Genomic DNA, 13,422 nt, shown 5'->3' on the forward strand with positions numbered 1-13,422 from the left:
TGTGTTTGTCTACCCATGTGTATGTGTGTGCAGCACACACACTGCCAGAAAGCTCATCAATGGATGTGAGATATTGCCGAATGTTACTATGGTAACTGCGGGGAAATTGCTTCATAAGAGAGGGCTGGTCGTGTGTAGGTTGAAATAGCACTGAGGATGAAGAATATGGAAATAAGGTGCAAGCAAAGAGCAAGAAAAACACCAGGAGTTTATGAATGGCATAGTAGAAAGATGGACACATTTCTTGAGAAAAAGTGAGATTGGGGGGCAGCTGCAGAGTTAAAAGATTAGACAAATAAAATAAAAAGCAAAATGTGTGCAAGTGGAAAAGGTTAACATTTAAATAGATAAAAATACACAGTATGAGGCATGTATTGTCTGCTGCCTGTCTCCACAGCCCCTCTCACTGCTTTAGACTCCTTGTCTCTGCTATTCATGAGAGTATCTCACAGATGTATTCACACCTCAGTAACAACATCACAGCCTTTTATTGTGGAGAGGTCTTGTGCTTCACAAACAAATAGTTTTGTCCACAGAGAAAATGGCCAGAAAGTATCTGCAACTTAACTGGTGAGTGTCCATGAAGGGGTTTGAATGTGAATCTGAGCCATTGGACCAATTCTTCTCCAGCTCTATTTAAATATGAATCACTATTTGAATGATAATCAATTTACTTAGAGTGAGTTGAAGCAGTGTGCAGATGGTTGTGCAGCAGGATTCAAGAGAAGGAATGTGGCTTCATGTGCGACAGAAGAGCTGGAAGCTTCAGCCTGCATCACATGAAGTACTTCATGCAAAATGTCAGTCAGTCATATATACACAGCCAAGGCCTCACCTTTTGATTGTCCGTTCTAGAAAAGAGCATGAACATAAACAGGTGATCACTGATCACACACATGACGACCCAAATATTATTAATAGACTCTCTTGATATCTATGAGTTGATTGTAATATGTGTTTTTCCAGTTTGTCAAACCTGCTGGATCCTTTTTTATTTGTGACATTCCCCTGTAACGTTGGCATTGTGTCCACAGACGAACATGTCCTGAGAAAAGTCAAAAATGCAGTAACAATTGCTAATCTCACTAACAGTGTTTTACAGTAAAGATGACTTTTTGCACTCAGTAGTTAACTAAGTCTTTTCCACATTACTAGCTGTTTCCATGCTTATCAAATTTCCCATTCATCCATAGCACATATGCTGTTTAAAATGATGGCAATGGTAAAATTATTTTTCTAAATTTTACATAATTGTTGAAGCAGTGAGGCCTCAATTTCAGGTGAACATAGATAAAAGCAGGCCATCAACTGTCACTAGTGGATTTTATCCACCTGAACTAGCTAAGAAATTAATTTAATGTAAGGTCCGGTTGGTTGAAAACTCTTTTTTATGGTATTAGTTGGTTTCCACTGGAATTACTCAAAACAAGAAGCCTGTAAATGGGTCTTTAAAAGGTGCTTGATGTCTTCAGACAGTGTTCCAATAGAATGTGGTATAAAATGCATGTTTTAGTCAAACTAAATTCTGGCAGCATCCAAGACCAGTGTTCAAACAATGAGGAAATACTACTGTGGACATTTTGCTCATGAAAAGGCTTTTCTCGTTAGCCTGGCATGCTAGCAATAAAGTAGATTAACACACACTAGCCTGACTAATTTGTCAATTGGCCTGTCACAGATAAATCAGTATTAGCGTGTATGTTTTCTAATGTGCACCTATAGGAATTTTTTTTTTACAGTGCGTAATGCAGAAAAAGCACCATCTACCACACATGTAGATATGTGTAGAGTACGTGCCACAGCTTTTTTACTCCCTAAATCAGCATCAGCTCCAAAAAGCACCAATATTTGTTGGATTCTAAAACATGTCATTGAGTTAATGCTGGCAGACTGAGGCTACATGAATATACCACCTCTGGCTCAAATGCGAGAAAGCAGCTTTCCATAGCTATCTGACAGTCTGAACATTACGCTGAAGCATGTAGCAGCCTCAAGAGGCACAGAAACAGGCCCTGTCACTAGTGCATACTCATTTTAATGCCAGCTGCTGCCAATCCCTGATTTACGGTATACTACTTACACATGCTCCCCTTTTTCATTGCATAATTCTTCTAAGTCTTTAATTCTGTCAATGTCTCCGTCTTCCGTTGACTACAGCTGTCCCCTTAATAACCAGCTGTAACATAAAGCAAATTTCAACCTTAACCTATGGAGTAAACATTACAAAACAAGTGGTCCAAAGAATCTAACTGAAGAGCTGATGATAGAAGTACAAGCACACAACTGAAAAAAACAATTCGTGTCATGATCCAAAGTTAGCTCATCACGTGATCAGAAGTGGTTTCGTGGCTGTGGTTGTGTGTGGTGTGTGAATGCTAACGCACATGTAGAGGCTTGCAGTAAAGTGTATCATAACAGGTGACAGGGCACCGTAGGTCAGTAATTACACCTTTGTGAGTGTGTGTGCATTTGACTGTGTTTATAGCGGTGGACAGGGTCAAGGCTGTGGATTCCATTAGATGAAGAGCTTGACAACACACTGAAGTGTAATCACTCTGAGGGTCAGTTGCTGTAGCAGCACCTTAAAGGTTACTCAGTACGGTAATTGGCATTGAGTCTGTTTTTTCTTTTTCTTTTTTTACTTTTTCAACCAAACCCTCAATTGTTCAGTTTCGTGTGCTACATACAGCACAGAGGCTTGAAAAAAAGCGTCACCCAAGTGTCTGTCATAGTTTTTAAACAACCGCTTCTCTTTAATTTAATTTTGAATGCCTTGAATTTCTGTCTTGTTTTCTTCTTATGAAAGCATTTGATAAAAGCAGACTGAAAGGAAAGCAGATAAACAGGTTTGAGTGTGGTAGCAAGGGTTAAAAACCTCTTGAAAGCAAACACTAATTAAATTTTGTGTCTGAAAAGAGTCAAATAATTGAAGCAAAGCAAACTTAGTGTAGAGACTAGTTTCTCATTGTTCCTTACTCTACACAAGCTTTGCATCCACATTTAGGGCTGCAGTGTGTTTGTGTCTTTTGTCCACATTTGCAGCTTGATTGTCTGGATGTCACTGTTAGTGCAAACTAACACAAATCTGTAATAGAGGTAGACTGTCAGAAATCATGGCCTGCATAATTCATTCTTTGGTGCGTTTATATGGCACTCAAGTGGTTGCTGACGTTGATTATGATTCAGTCCCACCAAGACACCACATCTCTTTTCATCCTCAAAGGTAACTAGAGAGACGTGGAAGCAGTTCTGTAGTTGTTTAACTGTGATGCAAAGCATGACTGGAGCCCAAGCTTTTCCATCAGGTTTCAGAAGTAGATAATTCCACACTCTGATAAGTTATCACTTTTCAAACATCATTGCTTACATTGTGGAATTTTTGCTTGCTGGTGGCCTTGGTTGAACTTTGAGTTGAGCTGTTGGTCGATGGGTCTGCCGGGTCGTTACCCACACTTTCTGTCTAATTTCTCTCAATAGACCCCGTGAATGACTCATAAGGACCCAGAAAAGAAACTTTCTGCAGCTTTCATCTCCTGTGGTTCTCTACACCGTTGTATAGAAGGTGCCTTTGAGGACACAAGTGACTCATTTCCTGAGACTATTCAAAGTGAAGGCCAAGGCAAGACTAACAGCACATTGCATAGAGCTGAATACATTCTGTACACAAATGCACACACTTGAAAAAAAGATCATGCTAAAGCATGTTAGGGAAGTTACTGCATATGCTGTAGTCATTTGTTTACATCTTATAGTTGTGTTTTGATGCAAAAAGGCTTCTGGTAAATACTAAACTATGGACATGTCCTTATATTGTACACTTGCATGAGCCCTGACAGCATAGTTAGTGTAATGAGAGCACAATCTGACTGAGACCAGGAGCAGGCACTTCCTGTTTGTGTCGCCAAAAGGGCAGATAAAAAACAGACACAGAACTCTTCCACTGTGTCTGCTGTCACTATTTCCACGTCTTAATGGCTCTCAAACACAACACTGGAAAATTACATAACCCGTCATGACAAAGTAATCTCGAATCACGAATAAGTACAGACAATGCACAGGTATGTAAAATAGCCATTAGACTGGGAAGTAACAGTCAAATTTCAAAACTCCATTCAATATTATGAAGCAATCTCATTTTTTTTCAAACTTTCTCCACATTGTTTTTATGTAGTATTTCTCTGAAGAGTGTGAACATACCTGAAGTGACTTTAAAACAAAAATTGCTAAAATAGAATGGAAATTACCTGCAATACACTCAAGAAATTGAACAATGGGACTCCCGTGTTGTATTTGTCGTCACAGGCAACAGCTTTGGATGCGAAAGCAGACCACAAACAAATGGCAGTTTAACACGATGTAATACTGATGGTGAGGACGTGAGATGTTGAGGCAGAGACAGTTGCAGATGATCTAAAGCTGAAACACTGACGTCCAGAGGCTGGGGCTGACAGAGGAGAAAGTCGAGGGTGGGTAAGCAGAGTTATTGGCTGGGCAGACAGACAGGGACACTGAGCGAGGAGACATAAACCTGAGCACAGCCAGGTTAGACAGGAGTCACAAAACTCAGAACAGCAACTTGTCAGAGCAAGTGATTTGGCCACAGCGTGGGGACTTGGAACAAGGCACAGTTTGACCATGACACCTGTGACTTTAAAATTATAGATTTGAAACACGAGAAGAATGTTTTATAATTAAACTTCTCAACAATTTCTGGTCATTTTGAGGTCATGAAATTACTAGACCAGCTCTGTGAAACACTGGGTAGTTTCATGTCAAAATAGAATAAAATAAAAGCACAAAGTAGCATCTGTTCCTTGAGGTGTTTTATGACCTAAATATTGAGGTCATCCTATAATTTCTCTGCTCCAAGTCATCAGTGACTCAACGAGACAGCCAGCAGTCACTTTTATGAGCACTGCAGCCTTTATTATCAGAAAATAATATAATGTACTTTTGTTGTAGCTTAAATACATGGAGATGATGACTCACATTGTTACTGTTCTGAGTAAATAATATATGTTACTATACATGAACATTTACATCAACTGCAAACAGAAATTATATGACTTATTCCGGTACGTAACAATCTGCACTTCAAACAATACACCAGGGAGATGAGAAAGAAATCGTCTTTTAAAAGGTTATGAATCGGAATGATGTTTGCTGAGCAGTTCAGCTTGCATATCATTCAACCGTACCATCTTTTTCTTCCTGTTCATCCAAGACGAGTTTAGTGTGTGTGTGTTGAGAGATTTTATAGAGTAATTAAGCCTGTGTCAGACATATGGCGCTGTGTGTACTCAGAGTACACAGAGCTGTTTTCCATGGAAAGTTCCATTAGTTTGTAAAAGGGAGTGATTTTAGTCCTGATAAACATGAAGTCTGAAAAGCAGGGTTGCTTATATTTTTAGTTCATACCTCAGCAAAGCTACTTGAGGACGCGGCTGCTCAGTCCTCGCCTTTATCTGGCAACTATTCGGCTGCTGCATACATAGGATCCTGAACTTCCCTTTCAAAGGAAAACAGAATTTAATAGACAAATTATTACACAACTGTTTAATTTAACAGTTAGTTTATGTATGGACATCTTTGGTGTGTCAGAAGTGGAGCTCCTTGCTGGAAACCAGTAAGATGTCATTTGAGAGGAAAACACACTCATCCTCGCATTTTCAGAACCGCATTTCTCACATTAATAGACATCTGTCGGCCCTAGGTGTCCAACATGACTCCGTGGTTTCCAGTGAGAAACTGCCGATAGCAGCAGTGATAACGGTAACTGAGACCACAAGCTCTAGCAAATAGTGAGAAATGATGTGTGTGTGTCACAGTACAACAATAGGCAGCACAAGAGAAAACCACAGAAGCCCCCAACACACAATTAACGTTAGCAAGAGAAAAAGTTGTTTGCTGATGTAACGTTTTTTGCTGCTTGCTTTCTTTTCAATTAGAAGCACAAAAATCTTGGTATTAGTAACCTTTTATCAAATCTAGACACCTTTAACATTAGAATCACAGATATTAAAAACAAATTTTGATCAACATAAATTTTCAAGCAATATTAGAAGCAGACAAAAAAAAACAACATAGAGCTTACAAGTTGTTTTTTTTTTTTTTTTTTTTTTTTTTTTTTTTTTAACTGCATGAGCTGCAAAATTAAGACATGGAAAACATTCAGTATTCCCAAAACAAAAGACCTATAGCTCAGAGTGCAGAATTTGCTGCAGGCATCTTGTCAGAACACTGCATTAATAAGGTCATGGATGGTTTTACACAGGAACTTCTTTAAGCTAACAGTGCTGTGTGTTTATAGCTGCTTAAGAATTGGCACAAAAAGGTCAGTGTTTGTGTGATCAGTTTGATGTGCATTTAGGATTTTAGTGCCCAACTGGTAACATCTGATAGAGGTGTCAGTCTTTCTTTCATGGTTACTTGTAGTAAAGTTTTTCCTTCTTTTCATCTATGACTTTCACTAAGTCACAGTAAATTGTTTATCAATGTTTGTAACCTCCTAAAATCAAACCCTGTTATTTCTGTGTTTTGTAGCTGTGAGCAGTGTGATTCAGGACCAACAGACATGGGGAAGCAGAACAGCAAGCTCCGTCCGGAGGTGATGCAGGACCTGCTGGAGAGCACCGACTTCACCGAGCACGAGATCCAGGAGTGGTACAAGGGCTTCCTGAGGGACTGCCCCAGCGGAAACCTCTCCATGGAGGAGTTCAAGAAGATCTACGGTAACTTCTTCCCCTATGGAGACGCTTCAAAGTTTGCTGAGCACGTCTTTCGCACATTTGATGCGAATGGCGACGGGACAATAGACTTCCGGGAGTTTATCATCGCTTTAAGTGTGACGTCGCGTGGCAAGCTGGAGCAGAAGCTGAAATGGGCCTTCAGTATGTATGACCTGGACGGGAACGGGTACATCAGTAAAGCTGAGATGCTGGAGATCGTACAGGTGAGTGTGTGTGTCTAATACTGCCTATTAAACAGCTGATGAATGCTACAGAATTGTCTAAAATACAGGATATTACTCTGCCAAGAAGAATCTTTTCTATCAGATTGTTGCTTCTGTGCCTGTGATCCACTCAGTGCTAAATTTTCATCAGGTGATGCGTAGACGCACACTAACTGAAACATTAGCCAGGACAATGATTGTTAAATGGTTTTATTAGCAGTGCTGCCACTGTATCCATACCACACTCTTTATGAGACAAGGAAAAACAGTGCTGGCATTTTAAGAACAGCAGGACATACAGCTGTGCTTCAGGGTGAGAGGAAGTTCACACGGATGTGGAGCTGGATCGACCTCCTCCTAAAACATGATGTCTGACTGATATGTCATTCAGGATCTCATTTACTGCCAGCAGTGAAATGTCAGTGTACTTTAAAAAGCATTTAGATTAATTGGAAACATTCCTTGTCCTTAGATTAAAAGCAGTTTTGGAAACATTCAGGGATTCATTAGCTTTACTCCCTCTTAAATGTGGCTTTTAGCTTTATTTAGAAAAGAAAAGAGTAGTTTTTCCATCTGCTCTACACCTTAGCCTAATCCATGTCTACAAAATCCCTGTGTACAATATATGTTTGTCTGCTGGCTTGCAGTTTGTATTAAGGTTGTATTATATCTTGTCCTGTCATGTTTGTGTGTGTGTTTTATTTTTTGTAAAGCCTATTTGGTTTCTGTTACAGTTTCTGAATACAGCCTTATGCTGGACAGATTAGTAGGGACGTCTCCCAGACTGTGTTAAAAGCCCTGCATGCTAACCTGTTGTTGTTCAATAAGATAATGCAGACAAATGTCTACTAAAATGTTCTGCTGACCAGGAAGGCTTTCAAACATTTATTAAGTTATTAGGAAAAACAAAGAAGGAAAAAAGTCAATCCAAAGCCTGGTCAATTTTTACATTTTTTTAGAGGTTAGAATAAACTTTCTTTTTCATTTAATGACATGTTTTCTGAACTGTGTAGAGGCACAGCTCACCTTTAAGAGAGAAAACAACCAGGAAAAGAGGGAGTGTGGATGGCATTTCCTGCACAAAAGCTCATGTAAACAGACAATTACATGCACACACAAACTCAGTATAGATGTGTGTGTGTGTGTGTGTGTGTGTGTGTGTGTGTGTGTGTGTGTGTGTGTGTGTGTGTGTGTGTGTGTGTGTGTGTGTGTGTGTGTGTGTGTGTGTGTGTGTGTGTGTGTGTGTAAGTAAACACAGGAGTGTACTTTATTTTTACTTCCTCCACATTTATGTAACAGCAGCTAGTTTTTCCCACTTTAATTTCACCTAATTTCTTTCTTGGTCAACAGATACCTCAGTGTGTCTTCAGTCTAGGAGTCATTTTGGAAACAGGAGGTCTGTGGGACATCTAGTATGTCAGGATAGAAAGATGTATGGATAAGTGAAGGAGCTGCATCCAGTGAGAGAAAGGTAGAATAGAGGAAGAACAGAGACAGATGAGAAGAAGTACATTTTTCAGAAAAGGTCAAGAGGAATACAGGGAGCACACGTCTCTATGTGTGAGTATAAGTGCATGTGTGCTCGGCAAACAATACTGAGGTCTACTTTGATGTGTTGATTTATTCAGCTGTCCCATGTGAGTCACTGCCCGATGTGAGTCGCGCATGCACGAGCGTAAACAGTTACAGAACCACAATCTGTACTGGATTATATGAAAGCAGGGACCACCTTCTGACAAACGAGGTACATACACTGTGACTGGACCGAGTTCACGGCTGATCTCAGGAGAGGACAGAACTGGATGAGTACTTTATGCACCAAAAATCATCTGTCTTTGTTCATTAAAATTATAAAGCTGGGTAGACAAATTGTAGTGCATTACTTCACAGAAATCACAAAAACACATATACAGGAGTGCCTGCCAGATGTATGTATGCACAAAATAAATACACTGACAACTCATTTATTTTGTTGTCTGATAGAAGCAATGTACTGTAAGTTATTTGGCTGTACTCAAGAGTTCTATCAAATAAGAGATCATTTTACAACATTTTACTACAATCATTTATGCTCACATGTGCACAGCAACTCACACTGGATAGTGAAAGATTTTGCCAAACAGCTGTTCAATTACACATCCAACACATACAGGCAATGCAATTCTGATGTTTACTCTCCTTTTAGCTCTGTTTTAGGCTAGTCACAGGTTAGCTGTAGTCCCTAACATCGGTTTGCTGCTGGGCAGGTGGTAAATACTGGGTTTATGAGAGAGTTTTCGCTGAAAATTACCCGCCTTGACTAGGAATGACACAAATGTGAGGGGTGAGAGTAAAGCAAAGCAATGGTCTGAACTATGCTAAGACACTTTGCATAGCTCTGACAAGTGGCAGAGCTGGATGATAATTCTCTGTAAGTTTGTCACTATCAATGATCTTTTTTCAGATGACATGATTTCATCCATTGTATTGATTATACTATCTTTAAAGTCAAGTCAGATTTCCTGATCTTCCTTAGTGTTTATTAGTGAATTTCCTATGACACTTGAAGCTTTGGTTTGCATTTTATTATTCAGAATTGTATTTTCTCCCACACTGTGAATCATTGCTGTTACTGGTATAGAAGCTTTAAATCTGAGCCAATCAAGCCAGCATCTCTGATTAACTTCCAAAGTGGCTGCAGCCAGTCCCAGGAAATAGTCTATACTGCCTCACATGTGCCCACCTATCATTTCTTCAAGGTTCAGTTAATCTCTCTACCTCAAGATTGTCATGATTCAGACTTCAATCTGTCACTTCTTTGGATAGTCTGACGACATAAACTCTCCGCCCACTTGCCATTAAAATATGATACTGTTTGCAAGGACAAAAGAACAAAAAGCCATGATTCAGATGCTCATGTCTGTTGTTTGCAGGGCTCATCAGCTGAAGTGAATAAGAGGAGAGTCTTGAAGGAATGAGTGTGAGTGGATGTATGCTGCTGTTGTTAATTAGCTGCAGTTAGTAAAAAAATGTTGTCCTGTTGCAAATTCAAAACACAGATTTGTAATAGTGACAAATATTTCACCGTAACTTTAGAAGCAGAAATGGGAGTCTGTGTTTTAATCATGAGACGGTGCCATTCCTCAATGCTGGAGTTTTAGAATGAGCCCAGGGCCATCTCAATTTTCTTCTCCTTCTCAGACAAACGCAGAAGCATTTACACATACACACAGTATTCATCTATCCTCATGTCTATCTATTGTCTTTCTGCATTTGGCTGGCTGACTCTCCTGGTTCAAAGCCACCCGCCTCTGCAGACAGAAAGCAGGCTTAAGAAAAGAAGTTTTCAGGTAGCACTGACTTTTGAAAGTAAGTGCAGAAGTTAAAATGAAGCCTGAGCTCAAAGTCTCAGTAAAGTCTGCAGCTTAGTGTGATCACAGTGTCGGCATTCAGGTGCATCAGAGGGCAGATGTGGCTGCTGGCTCTCATAGAGCTAAATCCATTTCTGCCGTGTGTCTGTGCCCAGGTTGTGACGCTAGAAGATGAACCATAGTGGCCAAGGTGTCCTTTCTCCACATGATATTCACATATGTGGTTTTGAATGAAATGTCTGCTCATTTTTTTAGATGGAGTTCAATGATTTTTTTTTCTCTTTATAATCATGTACCCCTCAGTATGAATTCCAGTAACTTATGGTTATCCAACTTCACCTAGCACCATCATCAGTACAAATTATTATTTTTAACATTTTACTTTGTCCATATCTCTTCTGCCACTCTTGTACTTTGTGCTTAAGTTATCCTTTATTGTAGAGAAATTCATTCACTGTTTCTAAGCAGTCCTAAGTACTATGAGCAGTGGGGAGTCACTATGTAGCACCATGGTCAAGGCCACTTAGGAGATTTAGCTTCGCGTTTTTGATGTCAGGAGAAACGTGACCCTTATAGGAAACCCACGCAAGTGTGGAGAGTTGTGCAAACTCCACCCAGAAAGACCCAGGATGTGGCCACAGCCACGGGTCAAACCCAGAACCTTCTTGCTGTGAAGTAACACCACTTTTTATTAGGTTGTGCTAGTTGTCATAGCTGCTAACATGAGCATTAATTGCTAAACATCACCCGCTTAGCATTTTCATTGTGAACATGTTTATATAGCATTAATATTGATCCTAAATACAGCCTCACAGAGTCATTAACTTAAACATCTTGAATCTACAAAAAGAGGGTAATAAACTTTGTCATATGCCATGTAGATGGTTCAAAATTTGTGCTTGGCAGGACTGTGTGAATATAGTAAGGGAGCCAGATAGGGCACAGCTGTACAGCTGCTACTTTGTCACAGTGGCCACTCATGGTACTGCAACAAAAACAATCCTTTTGGCTCAGGAATCATTTTCCTCAGAGACCATTATAAATGAGACATCTGTAAAACTTGTGATAAGACACCACTAACTACAAACAAGATAGTTATTGTGCTTTGTATTATGATTTCCTCATCCATAAAGGTTTATTTGTTAAACTCTATACCTATAATAGGCCAATATTTGCTGATAAAACTTGTCTGGTTCTGCTGCTGTGCCCTCATGTTGATGCTCTACCAAAGCAAAATGGAAGCTGTATTACCAATTTAGTTTTGTTAAGTGGTTGCAGAGGCTGTCTTTAACTTTAATGTGTTGATCATGCTTTCTCATGCACATTTCTGGAACATATTTGTATATACAGACCACTGTAATGTATGAACAGCAACAAATCGTTCTTGTTTATATGCAGTTTTGTTGTTTTTTAGAAAAAAATGTATGTAGTCTTGAATCCATATAGTTATATTTTTAATCATAATTTCACAGTGTCTTACCCAGATTTAGAGTGTTTTCTCTGTAAGGGATATTGTCCATCACAGCAGTATGACTGGCCGGCACTTGCGAGTGCTTCACCCAAAGGATTCTGTCATTCCTCCCACAATGATCTCCATGTTTTCTATTAACACTCGCCTCCATTTGCCATAGTGACTGGGAGCTGTGGTCCGCTCCAGCTAGCTAATGCTCTCTCATGCAGAGAGTGTGTAAATGCTGGTGATGCTCATAATTAGCCTTGCTGTGGGAGTAATTGAATGGGATAGATCACAGCCAGCTTGGCTTATCTTCTTCAGATAATGGCAAAAGCTGAACACAGAGAGAAAGATAAAACTGTCTCATCCACTCATCAATAGTTGATGTCTCACCCCTGTATACCTTTCATCTGAGACACAGTACTATCAGCAGAGCGGACGGGCACAGAGGGAAGGTCATTGTCTCTCTTGGCAAAAAATGAAGGGAGAAAGCATTCATAATCGCAATTTAGCGAGATTGAACAGAATAGCGGGGTAGATGAATAGATTGCTGTTCAGGTGGATAAAGCCGCCATGGGAAACATATTCATCTGTGGCGTGAGGCAAGAGACGGTGTGTGTCTGAGTATTGTGTATGTGTGCTTATTACTACAAAATAACGGTGCTCAGCTGGCTAGGCCAATGCAAATAAGTCTTAACAAGTGGACAACCTCCCTCACTCTTTTCTACATCTGTCTTCCTCTGTATTATGGAGAGGGAAGGAAAAAGATATTTATCCTCTCACTCGTAAGTGGCCAGGTATCAGTCCAGAGCTTTGGCTGAGTAGCTGTGTGTTGTTTTTCTCTCTGTTTGTCCTCTTGACCATGGCTCAGGCTGTTTCTGGCTTCACGGGAGACAATGTTGTGTTCGTGTCTGGAAGCTCCCTGCTGGAAGGCTATGAAAGGAGCCTTCTTTTTTTTTTTTCAGTGGCATTCAGTTAGTAGAATGGATGCTGGTTAGACCACTGGAGCTCAACAAAGCCAATAAAGGATGTAAAGACCCATATGGCCATTGCAGATAATAGTTTTTGAAAAGTAAAAAAAATCAGGCAGTTTTACTGTTAAATCTGTAAGAGAAATAAAGGGAATCCGTAGTAGTAGGGTAGGAGGACACCAGCTGGCAAAGGGTCATATGTGAAAAAAAGGAAATCCTGGAGTAACAGAGATTGTAGTCTAGAGGTGAAGATGAAGAGAGGATGTGAACTGAATAACTGGCTTTACGTTTGGTCCAGGAGAGTTACACTGTCTGGTATCTAAAGACTCACTGTTAACGGATAAAGCTTGATAAATTATAAGACCAAAATCAACAATGTATAAGTGCATCACTCAATACTTCTTGACTTCATTACCCCTCCTGTGGCTCTTAGCCCCAAAAACACTGGATCCTGCTGAAGATGCTAGTTTTTGAAACTGACATCTTGTATTGCATCACGCATTCAGTCCTGAAACAGCTGGTCACTGTACGTTTGACAACTTCTCAAGTTATCTTGTACTGCCACTGCCAGGTCAAATTGTCCAGTACTTTGGTTCATGAGCAAATAGCTGCAAAACTAATAACATCGGCCTCAACTTGTTTTGTGTTTATTTTTAATTAACAAATCTTAGTGTACTAAAATGAGTCTAAAATGAT

The 13,422-nt window shown here is 39.8% G+C and overlaps 1 protein-coding gene across 2 annotated transcripts in view; it reads left to right on the forward strand.

The window, feature by feature from the left end:
- The window catches only part of ncalda (neurocalcin delta a), an 80,063-nt gene that overhangs the window by 54,088 nt on the left and 12,553 nt on the right, over nucleotides 1–13,422 (forward strand). For both annotated transcript variants that reach the window (XM_055013783.1, XM_023271482.3), the window contains one exon: nucleotides 6,544–6,952. In XM_055013783.1, the coding sequence (XP_054869758.1) occupies nucleotides 6,575–6,952 (378 nt within the window). In that variant the 5' untranslated portion in view covers nucleotides 6,544–6,574. The remainder of the gene's footprint in view (nucleotides 1–6,543; nucleotides 6,953–13,422) is intronic.

The sequence above is a fragment of the Amphiprion ocellaris genome, chromosome 9 (genome assembly GCF_022539595.1).
Source record: "Amphiprion ocellaris isolate individual 3 ecotype Okinawa chromosome 9, ASM2253959v1, whole genome shotgun sequence".
NCBI lineage: Eukaryota > Metazoa > Chordata > Actinopteri > Pomacentridae > Amphiprion > Amphiprion ocellaris.